General features: G+C 34.8%; 1 protein-coding gene across 2 annotated transcripts in view; it reads right to left on the bottom strand.

Annotated features, from left to right (window-relative positions):
* The window catches only part of AP3B1 (adaptor related protein complex 3 subunit beta 1), a 158,222-nt gene that overhangs the window by 3,491 nt on the left and 137,224 nt on the right, over positions 1-17,507 (bottom strand). For both annotated transcript variants that reach the window (XM_030467696.1, XM_030467697.1), the window contains exons 25-26: positions 12,562-12,659; positions 7,419-7,557 (exon numbers count right to left, since the gene is read on the bottom strand). In XM_030467696.1, the coding sequence (XP_030323556.1) occupies positions 7,419-7,557; positions 12,562-12,659 (237 nt within the window). The remainder of the gene's footprint in view (positions 1-7,418; positions 7,558-12,561; positions 12,660-17,507) is intronic.

The raw sequence follows: 17,507 nt of genomic DNA on the forward strand, positions 1-17,507 counted from the left end.
TAGTACCTGTCAGTAGGTAAGGAAATATGTATTAAGAATCAAATTATAAATCAACATCAATAAAAGTACTGTATATTTTCAGAAAATCATTCAGTCTTTCCAGAGTTAAAAATCAAATACATGTTCTTGCTTCATGTTCCATGAAAATAAAATTTGGTAAAATTATTACACAGAAATATTTTCAGTTGATATAAAGTGAAAACACAGAGTACCAGACTCACTGCAATGTGACAGCATTTCCAAACGCTGGCTTTGTAATGATGACCAGTCTAACTACAGACTACCAGTTATTTTCCCTGTGTCTGTAGACACAATATAGCTACCATACACAGGAGAGGCATTTTTATGAGGAAAGGTTATGAAAATTCCATGCCAGTGCAGAGACAGCAACAGAGTATCTGACTCAAAACCCCCTCTTTAAAATTCAACATTTGAGAAAGCAAATTTACACCTGAACTCTCACTATTAGGACATTTGTTTGCAGCAGAGCCGGGTTTGTTACGCATAATTCAACAGCACTAGAACACTTCAGTCACTCTTCTTGCCTTTTCCTTTTTTTTTCCAAGCTAAATTTTCTTCTTTTTCTGTTCTACCAGCAACAGTGACAATGGACCATGGAGGCTAAAACTTTTTTTTTCTCTGCCCTTTCTTTAAATCTTGTACATGAAGCCTTCAATTACTGCCTGCTGAAGCAGACAGAATCCTATTAGTAAGAAAGACAATCACAAGATGCAATGCCCTGCCCTAGCTGTAGAAAAATAATTAGTCCAAAGTTGACAAATGTGTAATCAAGTTATGCAATGGATACGTTCAAAGAGGGAAAAAATACTGTGAGGAAATAGTCTTCAATCTAAATATGAGAAGGAACAATTATGAAGTATGTTCTGGTGTATCATCAGACAACAAAAAATATTTATAGTTTCAGCACTCTGAATCTTTACCTTACTTCAATACTGATTTGATTTTATAATTAACATTTAATCCAAAACACAGATAAATTACTAATTACTTTTATTATTCTCTGAGTGAGCCTTAGAAAATCAAGTATTCAGAATAGCATTATGTATTAGCTCTGAACTGGGGACAGAGTAAGGTTAATACTAAAAGCATAAGTAGAAATATGCTTATAAAAACAAAAATCTTTTCCTTTATTTGACGATTTTAACTTCTCAGAAGAAACCACAATGGTTTAACACTGCTTATTTATAATAAAATTTTATTAATATTTACCTTAAAAATCCCACTACCATAATTTGATGTTTTCTCTTTTCCAGTGAGTTTCATGGTATTTTAACACTCTCTTACAATTAATTGTCAAAAGTACCTAATCCATTATGATAATTAAATTATTTCCAATATTGAGTATTTTGGGATTTAATAAAATGATGAAGTTGTAAAACAAATTGCAATAAAATCCATGCAATATTTTTACCATTTTCAGCTCTACTGCCAAAATAGATTTCGAGTTTGTCCTCAGCTGCCAGCAAGCAGCTGCACTGCACCTCTAACAAAAATGCAGGAATGCAAGTGAGTCTTCTGCATTTATTACCTAGTGCACAGTACTACAGAAAATTATGCTGCATGACTTTTCCTCCAAATTTAGCTTGAGCTCAAAATTTCCAGGGTTTTAATATGTAAGTATTTATATCTGGTCCCCAAAACTTCAATAATCTGAAAGCTTGAGTCAAAACATTTGGTCCTCACACCTAGAAAATTGTAATTTTAATAGTAAGTCTATTTTTTTTCCTCATCTGGTCTATTCTTATTTTTCTTAATACAGTTAATTTTTAAAATAGGCTATAAATTTTAATTTGCAGAAAAATTATTTCATTCCAAGAAGGCAAGTTAGCTCACAGAAATATATTAAAACATTAGCTTGCCTCAAGATCTTCCAAATCAAAGATGTTTTTCTCTTTGGTTAATTTTTTTAGAGTGCTACATATTTTCTGTTTAAACAATTGGGTCTGAACGTTCCTGTTTGTTTTTTGAAGAAAATGCCTTACATATTTCTCACTTTAGTGCATTCAGATATAAAAGCAGTGCTGTCCTCTAGTGGACAACAAATAAGCTAAGCTAGCACAGTCTATTTTGATTAACCTATCTAAAATGACTCACTCATATACTTTTAATGTTCATCTAAAATCTAATTTCTTCAAGCAGTTTTAAATTTTTCAATCCACATGCAGGCTCCACAAATACAGCAATATATTTAAAATTGCCAGTTTATATATTTAAATATTTAAATATTTAAATAAAATATATTTAAAATTACCAGTTAAAAGAAATCTTCATATGTTGATAACATATGAAAGCTGTATTAATACACACAGAGTTCTTTTGTAAGCAGGGAGAAAATTCCAAGGGAATGTTAGGATTGGACTAAAAAAATGAGGAATATCTAGTAGAAACTACTGAATAAGTATTTTCATTTTTAAAAATTTCAGTTCACTTTCTCTAGGAATAAAAATAGTTACCTAAGAATCATTGTAATCAATGTTTTTTTTGTTTGCTTGCTTTGTTTTGTTTGTTTGTTGTTTTTATATTAAAAAACTAGAATTACATCTATCCTAAATCAAGAAAACATTAAGAGTTTACAATGTCTAGCTACAGCAAAGGCTGAAATACTGTGCAGATAGTTACACTATTAATTTAAAATTCTGTCTCCTCCAGGTAAAGACTGTCAGTGAAACTGCTTTGCCTAGAGCATTTAGTGCTCTAATTAATTCCTACTTAAGAAATTAGGAAGCAAGATCAAGGCTGCATGTCTATGACAAGTTTATTTACTCAGCTACCCATTGCAGCTCTCTAGAAGAGTAGAAAAAGATGACTGAGCCCCACAGCTAAGGAACCACAGCATCTGAACAATCCATATAAAAGCATTAAAGGAGCAACTGCTAGAGGTAGGTTCCATTTAATTTGAGACCTGTGACAGGCCATTTGCTTAGCGAAAAATCTTAGGAAGGCTTTCTGTGTGTACACAGAGCAGAAAAGGTCTTTTAAAAAGCATTCCTGGTTTTGTAATACCTGTTAGTCAGCTACTGAGAACGTATGTTTGGATTCAAACGGTGTAATAATTTCTGTACTGTGTCCATCCTCAATCAATGGGTGACAGCCCTGTCTTTCTGACATGCCAAAAGCAAATGCAGTTATTACATGTGGTAAGCTGGTGGGTTCTGATCACCAACTTTCTGTGTTAGAATTCTTTGAAATCTAGTACAAATTGGAAGAAAACATACAAAAAATTTTCCACTTGTACCTATTTAAGTGTTTTGGGTTTGGGTTTTTTTGCTTGTTTTGTTTTGTTAGATTTTGTTTTGGTTTGGTTTGGTTTCAATACAAAACTACCTACATACATGCACAACTGCATAGCTATTCTCCCCACATTAAGCGCTAGTTGGGATTAAAAAGATGTAGGGAGGATAACTGATTGCTAAGCACGCCATTCTCTGATAATCAAAAATGTCTGTAAACAAACCCCTCTTTCCTTTGAGAATCAGTCTGCCAATGCACTATAAATGGGACATGACAGGTTGCAAAATGATAAAAAGGGGTGAATACAACGAGACTGTCAGGCTGATGCATGGGGTGGGGAATAAGGCTAGTGAAAAACGAGTGTTGATCCTTGGATTTCTGTTTTTGAAACATTTTAATGCAGGTTTCTATATTGGGCTCACGTTTTTCAGGATTTCAGTGCTCATCCATTGCAGTGTGCTTACTGTCATATTATATGATTCATACAGTATGTTTCTGATTTTGCTAGTGGGTAATAATGTAAGCCTCCAAAAGACTAGTGGAAGATGTTATACATCTTGTTCATTACTTGCTTATCTACAAAATCACATTGCATGGGTATGCTAAACAATGGTGTAATACACACAACAAGCTCTGAACAAACTGGTAGATCTATATGGTGCAGTTAGATGTCCATAAAAATACAGGTCCCAGAGCAGCAGAGTTACTGTATGCAATGCTGTGCTGGAGCTAGTTAGACCTGCCCCAGCAGTGAGTAGAAATGCTGTTTTGTGCTTTTTAAAAATCTAGCTTGTTTGGTGCCAGTTCAGGGGCCTATTATGAAAGCCCTAAGAGATCCTAAGAGGTGAATACCCTCCCTCCACAAGTTCTACAAAGAAGAGCTGGGTATTAGAATTACCAATTTCACGATTGTAACAGAGAAGGATAAACTCCTTACTGCAACGTGTTGAATAGCTGTTCTAATACAGATTAAGTGTTGAAATAACCTGAGGTCTGATTTTTTCCAGAAACTTAGATTGTCCCATACTATGTTGCTGAAAATACAAACCTGACCACCTCTAATTAGAGGATTGAAATTAATGCTGTCATGTGTCTCAAAGTGCTGGTCAATGGTTAATGCCATTCTGATGAACTGCAGAATTGAGACATGTAGATTACAACATGTTCACTGCCTAATCCAACTATTTCCTGCTATCAATTGTGGTTTATTTCCAAAATAGAATAGCAGCAACGGTCTTCAAATAAAACGGGTCAGAAAAGAGTTTAAAATAAAATTTACTGTATTATCTGGCATTTATTATTTGCATTGCTATACTGATATATTGACTGACATATTGCTGAGTATTTGACAGGATTACATTTCCTTTTTTCACTAGTGACTGCATGCTATTCTGTTGATATTTGTTTCAAGTATTTATTTTCAAATCTTCATTATAATTGCTAAATGTTTTTGCTCTGCAAAAATGCAGTCCTAAATAGGGTTATCAATTTAAGAAGCCATAATTGTGCATCAGCATGATAACATCTTCATCATGAGTGCAAATACATTTAGACTGAAAAAAACAAACACACACCTGTTTGTGTCCATTAGATACACTTGTATTAACTATACAATTTCATTTTGAATGAGTATACTGCATTACTAAGCAATCTAAATTTCTTGGCATTAGTTGTCATTAACTGGTAATACTTAAGCTGGGGATAACTAAGAGGTTAATATAATTTATGCTGCACAGTGCAGAACATCAGTTTAAAAATAGTACTTCTTTCCTGTGTAGAAGGGTTATGCAGGCACTTCTAAGAAGTGAACTCAACCAGGCCTCACAAAATAGCATGAGGATAGCACAGAGTTCTTGTATGTTATTTTTTCCCCATATATGACTTGTAATAAAGCAAAACAAACAAATTACTTTTCCTATAAAAAAAGGAAAAAAAACTTTAAAAATGTTGTTATTGAATCTGTAACTGCTTTGTCTAGGTAAAAGGTGCTTTTTTGATTTATCATCGTGAAATGGTGTATGTATCACAGAAAAAAACTCCGGCACTCTTCCTGCATCTATGAGATTTTGCAAGGACAGACTATTTTTGTTTATTCTCATGGCTGAGTTGATTTAATCCAAATATATGGATACAATTATATATATATAAATAATCCCATAATTTGTTTCTGAGTTTTGACAGTAATCATTACCTGATCTCTATCTCAAATATGCATTCATCTAAATCTAAGATTTAATTTAATAATAATGTAGTGCTACTTAAAAAGATGAACAGGTTCATCAAAGTATTGATTAGTTTACATTCTCATTCCTGTTCTCAGTAAAATCTACGTGCAATTATAACAACACAGTATGTGTGAACTCTGGTGATGTACAGTGAAGCAAATGGAGGGCTATTTTCAAAATGCCTACCATTGCTGGGCACTCCTGGTAGGCCACTTAAGTTGTTATAAACAGTATTTTTTGCCTGATGTACATTACAAAGGCAAACTATTTTGTAACTACCGTTACTAAATATATTCTGCATTTAATCAAGAAAGGAAAGAAGATTTCAGGATGCTCTAAAGCACTCTGAAAACTTCAGTCTGACCAGAATATGCCTTCAACCACTGTTTCTGAAAGAGTGTACCCACCCAATAGGAAGTACCTCTTCCATTTACTTACTGTTGGTCTTAGGCTCTGTTTTGTGGAAAGCCCTTAAAAAAAACAACAACAAAAGGGCAAGAGAAAGCAAGATCAAATTAGATAGAATCAGGAAACCTGTGGCTAAGCTAGGATCTAAGCTATTATTTTAGGGAGCCTTTTTGAGACACAGTCACAAAACTATCCATCCCTATACAGTAAGTCTCATGTGATGGATAGGGTAAAGAGAGAGAACACCTGTATAGTGCAGACACTTCAGTCTCTCTTGATTGACACTCTCACCTAGTCTTTGTATTGATGTTGAGAACACAGCCTGTATAGATCCCTTAGGGATGCAACAAATGAGGACTCTCTCATGGAGGAGCAGGTGTCAACAGTGACAATAATTTCAGTGCAATCGCACTAGCTGTACCATGTTTTTATACTGAAACAGAATTTTATCATTGACCGTATCAAATACATAAGAAAATCCAGCTGGGTTAATGTTAATGCAATGTGATACAAAAGCCCAGTGATGCAAAAAAGACTAAATCCAACAAAGAAACACAAGGTTATTAGTTCTGTGTAGGCTACAGAATTCACCGTTCCAAACAGCCATCTCGGTCAGCAAAATTTGAAAGAAAACGTTCTTTGCTTTAAAAAAGACATTTTTTTCTTATTGAAATGGCAAAATTCAGGGGCATAAATAGAAAATTTACACTCTGGAACAGTTTTAATAGATGCCAAGAGAGATGTCGGCAGTTTCTTATTCCAACTTATTCCACTTTAGCAGCTTCCAATTGTCTTGCTGTTGTTATTTGTGTCCACTCAGTTTTCCACATAGGGTCACAAGTGAGGAGCCATATAAATTTACAGGACTAAATATTTTGAGTCAGTCCTATAAAAAGCTGTCACAAACCAGCAATCGTATAAATTCCTCTGACATTCTGTACCACAGCTTTGGGATTAATTGCTCTGACTTACTTGTAATACTTGGAATTCAGATAGGGCCAACTGATCACTGTTTTACCTTGCATATGGATAGGGAGGGCTGGGAAATGTTCAGTTTAATATTCAACCTGCATGTAAAAAGACCTTCATCCTCCAAAAAAAATAATTGGGTTCTAGGATTAACTAATTGGATATTATAGGTCAAAAATTAATGGGGGAAAAAAACAGCTTAACACAGATGATAAACCTGAGTAAGCCACTTAGTTTCCAAACAGAAACAGAAGTCAAAAACATACAGATGCTCCTGAATGCAGTGTGCTTTTTAAAGGCTGCCTTTTCCTTTTGAAACAAAATCAGGGAAGGACAACTCCTCCTCACTATGTACAGCAAAGGCTAGATATTTGATTGTTCTATATACATTCAAATAAGGAGCTGAGGAGTACTTGGGACCAAGTTAGTATCTGCTTGGAATTCGATGTTACAGTATAATTAGGTATGTGGATAACAAAATTTTCCCTAATATCAAATGATGACTTTTAAACTAACAAACTGACATTTAAAGATGGCTTCACAATGAAAGACATGTAATCTTACCTGTGTGTGTTATCTTGACCAGATGGGACTACACCCAAGTTTGCTGCCTTCACTACCCTCTCAATAATCACAAGTCTAGTAGAGTTCTGTGGAGCAACAGCTATTGTAGCAGAAATTTCATTCATTCCTGTCAGCATCCCTGAAACATTAAGTATTTCTTTATGAATATTTTAAAATTTGCAAAGAAAATGGCTTCTAAACAAAAAGACACATTTGCATTAGAACTTAAATAATTTGTTGAGAAATCAATTTTATAAGAAATGACATAATTATATTAGTTTAATGTATTATTTGCAATGCCCTATTATTGGAAACGAATCACTAACAACTGAACAATGATAGTTGTGATACTAATGCAAGTGTGAAACCAAGATGGTTCTTCTTAAAAAAAAGCATAACTAAAAAGAAGAATGTAAACACAAAGAATAAATATGATGTAAGAATGATTTGCTGAAGTTCAACTTAAGTAAGACTATATACAAAAATACCATCTAATCTTTCAATCAAAAAGCTAGTGAATTCAATTATAACTTCATATCCAACTGCTAAAAATATCAGTACAAAATGAAGCAGAGATGTCAAGATTATATCCAAACATAAGACAACAAAAAAAAAGTAGTTAAAGGACATTTTAACAAAACCTCCTACTTTTCTATAAACATCCATTTTTTATAATGACTCGCCAGAGGCTGGTGTTTATTAAAACCCAGGAACAACTACAACTTAGCACTATGTATGTATTTTTACCCTGTTCAGAGGCTGAAAATGTAGACAAACAATGGAGCACAGTTTTTTCATGCAGAAATATGAAGCATCTCAAATCCGTAACATTGACAATGAAAACAATGCACAAAAGTCACAAAAGGCTAATATTTTAGGGCTGCATATACAGTTCTAACCCAAAGCAAATGGCACTAAAATGCTTAATAGAGCAATTAAAAAATTAATCTGACATTTAATATACTAGAACGTGCATTAGCTGCTGCCACAAAATAAGAAATATCAAAGTAAAAATAGAAGAGTTCATAAGTAAATAATGTTATATTTTTTGAACATGATCTGCTCTTTAGAACAGAAATAAGCATACAGCTTATCTTTGAGAATACACCTTTATCTTGGGAATAGAACACTGTTTCAAATTGTTTAACTTCACTATCAGGTAAAAGCTTTAAAAACTAAATACGCAGACTAAAACTGCTTTTAAGCGGAGCGCAGGGACTGACATAACACTGCTGAGAGATGTGTGTACTCATTTAGAATTTAAACCTTCCCCATTAAGCTCTATTGAAGAGCAAATGCTGAATAAATAAATGCAACTATGTTTATGTTAAAAGCCTGTTTCCCGCAGCATGTAATTAAAGGAAATGTTGTACAAAGCCAGTACTTTTGTCAAGCTTCTGTAAATGGAAAGATGGATAGCACTCAGAGAAGTGAATGCATTGCTTCATATTTAACCTTAACACTCTTGTCATTAATGGTTTGTCTAACTTGTTCTATAAAAGACAAGGTACTGCTCCATTGAAGTAAAATTAAAAAAATCAACTAAACCATGCTTTTCAGAACAGAAGATTCATTATTGTCGACTAATGTATTGGCATAAAGCAAAGTAACATCCTATCAAGTAAGGCACACATTCAATCTGCCTTTTCACCCCCCTTTATTTTTAACTCATGCTGTTTTATTGTTATAGGCAATTTGTACCACTCAGCATGACAGTGTAAACTGAATCAAGATTAATTTACATGCAAAAGAACACTTAGGAGAGCAGCATGGTAAGCAAATGTATTGTCTCGATTGCCGATGTGGAAAAGAACCTGGAAAGAAAAAAGGGTGCTTAATTAAGGGACATCAAATATGATTGCTCGTAGTAGTCAAGGGCCAGAAAATTGTAAATGTCCAACCATTTAGGGAATTAGCATCTTGCCTGTTAGGAAGACAAGTTGTATATATAAATCTTAATAAAATTAGGTAAACAGTTTGTTTACTTGACGAAGGTGTTACTTTTTAATTTGTTGTTTTTCTTTTCAAAATGTCAACAAGGCATATGCTTTTTAAAAAATGTGACAAAATTTTAAAACATTTTGGGGGGGTGGGGGAGGGGAAGGGAGAGTGTGGGGCTGGGGGAAGGGGGTGAAAGTAGCCTTTATACTAAAAGTAGTTTTAACTGGCTTTTTTAAAAAACACCTTCCTAAAATTTTGGATTGATATCCAGCTATAACCATCAGATGCCACCTTCCGTACTCCTTGAAACACGAAAATCCAAGAAAACTCTAGTCAGAGCACAGAGCAGCAATTAATCTGGGTTAACTAACCGATGCAATAAATAACTGTACACATATTTAATAATAAAAAGAAAGGAAATTGGAAAAATTACACCTGTAGGAAGGAAGGTTATGTTAGCTACCACACTAGTCCTGTTCTGAGTAAGACTAGGGGAGTTTTGCTACTGATTTTTAAAAATAGCAGACAAGTAAGAAAACTGGATAAAGAGATCCCAACAGCACATGACTTGCTCATGCAGAATTCCTGCTACAGAAATTGGACCTTTCATGAGGCTGTGATATGAAAAGGGTATAAAATCCTGAGAGCTCAAGATCAGTAAAAATATTTAACCAGAAAGGTAAAGAGCAGTTTGACAGTGCCATTTTTATCCAATGCTTCCAAATTGTCAATCACAACATCAATCACTAATTCAGCTGCGTCTCCACGGAATCACCTCACTGGAGGATTCCCCAGTCCAGGAGGGAGGGAAGGGATCTGGTGTAGCAAAGCTAAGCATATCATGTGCAGCACGTGAATAAAACTTGCTTCTGAGGTTCTGCCGCTACTACCAGATAACCTTCACAGCCATGAATATTCAATAACCTGCCTGTTTCCTTCTGCCATCAGGAAGAAAATGGACACATACAAATGTAACAGCCAATGCAAAACAGCAGAATGTAATTGAGTAAAGATGTGTAGCAATGAATTGTCTTCTACATAGCAGTGTAATACCAGCTATTTCCTCTTTAGCATTCTTATTAGGTTACACATGCAATTTAGATGTAAAAATCCTCAAAACCCATGCATATTCTTGTTCTCCCCAAATAAAATCTTGCATTTCTAATACTCTCCTCATTCCTTCACTATTTTTTTTTGGTTGCAAATAAAATAAGGCATCTCCAGGTACAAGATTTGAAATACCTTATGTCCAAAAATGAAAAAAAAAAAAGAAAAAGCATGACAAGTGAAAAACAAGTTGTATAAATCAGATTCATTTGGAGAATACAGACAAATCAGTTAAACACAAAACAGAATAACATATACAACTTCTAAATTGCAATGCACTTATTATTGTAATTTAGATTTTCCATTTAGCAAGATCACATAGTAATTCTCCCCAAATACTAGCTGCTTCTATCTCTTTGTAAAATTCAGAACTGAGACTTCTATCACTACAAATATTCTGAAAAAAATTGTTATCTATAAGAAAAAAGATGCAGAAGTAAAGGTTTTTAAACCTGTGCTAAATTTGCCAGCATCAAGTCCTGCATCAAAGAATGAATTCAGGAAGACAGAGAGAGAGATACAGAAATGCCAAGAGACCTTCATGGATTTACAAATACTTCATATAAACAAATTTTCAAATAGCTTTATTCAGAGTAGCCTTTCTGCTCTATTAAACATAGCAAACAGCTGCCAGATTTATTCAGACAAATAATCAACAACCATAGAAGTAAAATGGCAGAAGAAAAAGGAATTTTGGCAACAACTCCACAGAGGACCACAGCTATTCTCCAAGTACACTTCTTCTATGTGCTCATGGTTCTGTATGGCCAGTCAGGAGGAAAAAAAGCCCTCAGTCACAGTAAAACATACAAAAACTCTATCAAAATATCACAAGGAAAGCAAATATAAAAATGGGGTAGGGGAGGGCAGGGGAAAGGTCAGTCGGGTGGGAGAAGCAGAATAATCTGCTTTCACTACAACCTCAGCTACAATTTTTAGAAGGGAACAGTTTAGAATAAATGTGCCAGAGCCTCATTCAATCACTCACCTTGGACTGCTGAGCAGGTATAAAGCCGAGAGGCAGGCTTTAGCCAGTAAAAGGGTAAGAACAGCAAGTAAGTATCAATTGGTTAGGAAAACAAGGCACAATCCTAACTTTTCAGTGCATCCACAAGCTTAACTGAAATGATCTAAGCAATATTTACACTACTTTCTTAATTTCAGAAAGCAAGAAATACTCAAAAGCAATAATTAATAACACATGGAATTACTCACAGGTGTTCTTGACTGCTTTATGGTTATAGTGAGTTTCTGAGCCTTACACAGCAATGAAACACGATCCCACTAGTATAATCTCATCTCAATGTGTAAAGATTTATACATGTAAACCCCCATACACTGAGATAGATGAATAAACACTATTACATTTGAATGCATCCAAAATGTAATTGCTTCTCTTTTAAAATATCCAAGAATCATATCCAAATTAAGGGTAGCAGAATGGACTATTCCATTTAACACACAGTCAAAATGAAGTAAAATTTTCTCTGATTGTTTGTATAAAATATTCAAGTCACTAAAAGCTCTTATAGAGTCTTCTGTTTGGACTAGCATCAGAAACTTACATTTTTGAAGACACACTAGAAGAATTTGGAAATACATAAAAGGTATCACCTTTGTAAAGCAGTATTCCAACAAGCACTTTTTTTGACTGAAGTGTTTGAAAGGAAAAATGTTTAAAAAATCTACAAAGTAGCTGAGAAATAGGTACACTAGAACTATTTAAAAGTAACCTTGTACTAAAGATGAGTAAAGACAGTAAAGACAGACACTGTATCAATGTATGTTTGGAGATGCAGCTGTCTGCTCCACTGCTGTTAGGAAAGACTACACTCTTTGTGACAGGAAGCCAGAACTGTTTCAGGGTAAAAGGTGGGCACTTAAAAGCAAAGTGCTTGTGCTTTAAAGGCACACTGAAAAACTATCGAATACCAAGGCACATCCTTTTAATACTATTTTAAAATAAAATCGTTAGTATCAGGCTGAATTCTAGCAGAGACTAAAACAGCTACACTAGAAGCACTTGCTACATGCCTGGAAATTGAAAGGCATCTCATCCAAACACATTTGTTGAAGCTGCTGAAATATTTCTCACCTTGTTCCTTCTTAAAGTCTTTCTCTGACATAGTGACAGGCAAAAGCAATTCTCCAACTGGCGGCTGAATGTTAACATTGAAATGATCATCCCTTGTGCTGGGAAAAGAGAAATTACAGAGAATCAACCTAGTGCTTCAGTTTAGATTAATATATACATATCAGGTCCAAATTTACTAAGGTAACTATAAAGAACGTATGTTCCTGCATGATTTCTACCCTGTTAATCCAAAAGCCTCCTAACTTCTTATATCACTAAAGCTGATCCATTTTCTCCAGTAGGACTGTAGCATTAATGTAGTGTGCATGCTCTTGTATTTCTGGAAATGTGTCTCCTACTTATATCAATGTTTATATGTAATGTGTAACGCATTACACAGAAACTATATGCTTGCAGAGGACAAATGATTATGCATTTTAAAATTCCTTTAAAAGAACTGTTATTTACAAATTCTGTCACCAGCAACAGCATCACCAAAAATAGGGCTAAACCTAGGAACAGTGTAATTTCAGATAAAAAGGATTATTACCTGGAAAAAAACCCCAAAACCCCAAAGAAACCCAAAGCCCAAGAAACCCCTCTTCCGCTCCCAAAATGGGACAAAAAAAAGAAAAAAAGAAGTGTCTTTGATCACTCCAATTCTGTATATTTGAAGAAAAACTTTCAGCATACTGGTTGATATAAAACCACACTGGAAAACTGAAGGATTTGAGATGGTTTTTGTAATGGTAGAGAGCTAAAAACATTACTATCGGTAGTAGCATAACACTATCCAATACTATATATATATTCCTTGCAAGGAAATAAATACCATGCAGTGAACTTGCTTTCCTTATTCATTCACTTCTTTGAGTTTCTAACTGTCTCATCTTGGAGTCCTCCAAGTCAACAAAAACTCAAGAGACATTCAATCTCCTACATCTAATTGACTAATTATACCGTAAGGTATTTGAGTAGCAATTCAGGACCAGTGTATCCAGTCAGAATCTTCATTAATGCTTTGAGGCATAAGAAACTTTTAGAAAAGAACACTTCGGGTTTTTTTGCCAATGTACGAAATAGTTCAATACACATTGATTGCTGATATGCCTCAGATATATTACTTGATACAATCATTCAAATGGAAAATATATTTAATCAATTAGTACCCGTGGCATTCAAATTAACCTCAAACATTTGTTACTGACTTTTTATAACTCTGCAACTTCAAAACTATGCAATGAGATAGACTGATCAATAATAGACTGGATAGACTGGATCAATAATAAAGAAAATGTGTGTCTCCTTCCTAAAATCGCAACATTACCCACCTGAACCCTAAACCCTGAACTAATTTTAATTTTATGGTCCCATTACTTAAAATTTTAATACTTAAAATAATTACCCGATTTCACAAGCAAATAGGAACTAGTACATTCTTACTTTCTTACTTACTTTCTTACTTTCTTACTTCTGATTATGCTTACAGATGAAAACTCAACTAGGGACTTTTCAAATAAAATTTAGCATTAATGCTAACTTTGTTGAAAATTGTAATGTGAACCAATCCTTTATAACCTGGCTAGTATTTCCTTTACAAAAAGCAATATATTAAACGCTGCTTTTAAAAATTTGTGTAGCTAGTAAATTCTCACTCTTTTTTCCCCCCTATACTACCTTAAATACCATCTGTCTCTAAAGTAGCTAACTAAAAGAGGAGGGACTGGCTGGCCTGATCAAGCACACCTTGATCTGCACCTCTTTTATTACATGTTTATATTAGAGATCTAGTAATATTTAATTTAACATAAATAATTTAATCATTCCGTAGAACAGCTGAGGTTAGAAGAGCCAGTTGGAAATCACCTGGTCCTACCTCCTGCTCAATCCAGGGCCACCGTAGTTCACACTACTCAATGCCTTGTCCATTTTAGCTCCAAGTATCATAAAACATGGAGATTTCATCAGATATCTGATGGGTAAGTTAAATAATAAGTCTTGCATTACAAATATGTAGGTTCCCCTAGCAGCTAGTAAAGGAAATTCAAGTGTACTTTATGTATTTATTTATACTTTGAATACTCTGATTAGTATAAATGAAAAGTTTAAATCTTTAAAAAAACACCTGCAGAAGTGGTTAGAAGTTTGAACGTTAACATTTAAGAATCTGGAAAACACTTGGTTCAAGCTGCTCCAAAATGTCTCTCGGGCAGTGTTGCTGGGAGTTTAAGGTGAAGAAATCTATCAGAAAAAAACAGTGTTTCTCAAGCCAACAAAACACAACTGTTTTTACATTCCAAAAACTAAAGATTGTGCTTTCTAGTATTAGTGACTACAACTGATAAGTTACATCTTTACTGGAACATGTATGCTTACAAAGAATTCTTCAGCAGGAAGCTCTAAAAGAACCAAAGAAACAGGGATGTCTGAGAACAGTACCTCACCACCAGTTTGAGAAACCAGCTTTGTATTGAATTGCCACCTTAGGGGCAACTGTTAGACAACATTACTTTTACTGTTGCCTTAATAACTATTAAAATGTACGTATTGTATTTTTAAAAGACAGCACTTTCATGATGTAATTCCAAAGATCACATGAATTTATCTTCTTATGTACCTTATTAAATATGAACAAATGAGAGATCATAATGCTCCCACAGGAACACGGGTAGACTTATTATTGCCCTGATAAATGATACTGCCAGACTAACATTGAATCCTTTAGCAGACAGTTTTAACTCTTCTTCAGATGGCTGTAGGGGAAACAGCTACCATCTGTCATTTGAAACCAGTGTCCATTTTCCTTATTCCCTTTCTCTTAACCCATATATTTTTTTAAGCACTTTGGCTCCAAAGGGTTCTTGGGAAAGAACTTCTCTACCATAACAGAAATATTCTTGCTATTTGTATTATCCTTTTTTGTTTTACTCCCAGTAGCTGCTTGAACCAGAACACATCTGTCCAAACCCAACTCACTATTTTTCTGTTGTATGCAAAAAATCTCAACAGATGATAAATCAAGTAACAGTAGAGGAAGAGAAACACAGTAAGTTTCTGCAAAACACGGAATGGTTAAGTATAGAAAACTTTGAACACAATCTTGCTGAAGAAAGGCAAAGGCAGCATCCTGCTTTTACAAGAACAGAGGCCAGGGTAATAGAAGAAATGAGAGTCGTTGCTCATGCCCAGCCTTGCTTTTCCTGGTCAGTTATCTATCTCGATACATTTGCTTTCTGGAACTCGACCAACTGACTACTTTCGAGTAATGAAGTAAAGAGAAGAGTACCAGACTGCTTGTCTTAATATCCAACATCTGTAAACAACTTAGTGATCTGCTGACAAAGCACTAGAGAATGAAACAGCAAGAAACATGTGAAAATGCAAGTGACAGTGATGTGAAAACAGTCCTGCACCTCCAGCATCAGCTTTTAATATATTCCATAACATTATTTTACTACATAAATTCCATAACATACTCTCCTATATAATTTTAATAGATGCTTTTGTGCAAGCATCTACAACTGAATGTATGCTTGCATTCAATACAAATACTGACTGATACCCAACTCATACTCTGCCTTTATTCTTTGTAGGTAGAAGTCCTGCTTCACAAGACTCCTACATCAATATGGAGTGAGGTAAGAGAACTTCACTACACAAAAAAAACACCTCTTCCTCAGAAAACAAAGTTTAGAGGAAAAGCTTTTACAATAAAGTTGAACAAGGCCTTCAAATCTCATCCATGGAATTTAAGAATTTAAGAAAAGGCTCTATTATTCCTCCAACATAGTTTTCTGGAGTAACCATCAAAATCCCTTCATCATACAGTCCAAGCTAGACTGCATGAACAGCTTTCTTTTCTAACTGCATAACATCAGCGGAAGACGAGGTAAGTCATGGACTAGAACAAGCTGCCTAGGGAAGGAGCTGAGTCATCATTCCTGGCCATATTTAAAAGACATGTAGATGTGACACTTAGAGACACTTAGAGACACTTAGAGACTGATTCCATGTACAGGGTCCCAGCTCTTCTAACACTGAGACAAAGTGAATGCCAGAATAAGGTAAACAGCCCACGCTTGTAAAAACCTTTGTCACTGATCACACAATTTTTCCATCAGCTCATTATTTGAACAAGAATGGAAGACATGGGAGTTGTTGCTTTCATTCTACTTCTCTTTCTTCTTGGGAACTCTTTGCACTTAAACATTGAGAAAAGTAGGGGAAGACATGCATGACATGTATCTCTTCCCTATGCCAAGCTATTTCCAAGTGAGCTAAACAACAACCTGCATAATTTTCTAATGACTGTGAAGAAAAAACCAGATTCTCTGTAAATTATTTTTATCCTCAAAGTTATGTTTCTTTCATGGCTTTGGGAAGAACTAAGGGAATTTGGAGAGAGGGGATGAAAAGCACAGGGATGAAGAGGTAAGGACGAACTTCCTTTTCCACCTCTCAGTGTTGCAAAGAGGCAATCTCCCCTTCACCTTTAGTCACTCACCAGCCACCTACAAGAAGCTGGTGATTTGATTTTTACATAAGCAGACAAGAATCCAAAATGCTAAATACACAACAGCGTAAGGACATGTATATGGTATAACCCTCTGGCTCTGTGGCCTTCCTTAACTTTTTTCTGTAAGAATAAAAATTATTTTGTTCCAAGGATCCAAGGCCAAAATCCGAAAGGGCAAAGCTCCCAAATCTTTATTCAGACATCTGAGGAAAGAGGTGAGATGTGAGGAAGACCTGAGAATATCCGAAAAGTAAAGCAAGAAAACATGTAAAATAAGAGAAAGTGGTAGGATTGTTAAAAAGGTGATTACTGGGAGCTCAAGAATACAAAACAAAACACACTGACAGGGAAGGCCAAAAAATCTGACAAGAAAAAAAAATTCCACAGTCAGTCTGTAACAATAAAGATCTGTTCCAACCTTTCCTCTGCTCAATGAAGCCAACTGCTTAGC

Source organism: Calypte anna, chromosome Z, assembly GCF_003957555.1.
Source record: "Calypte anna isolate BGI_N300 chromosome Z, bCalAnn1_v1.p, whole genome shotgun sequence".
NCBI lineage: Eukaryota > Metazoa > Chordata > Aves > Apodiformes > Trochilidae > Calypte > Calypte anna.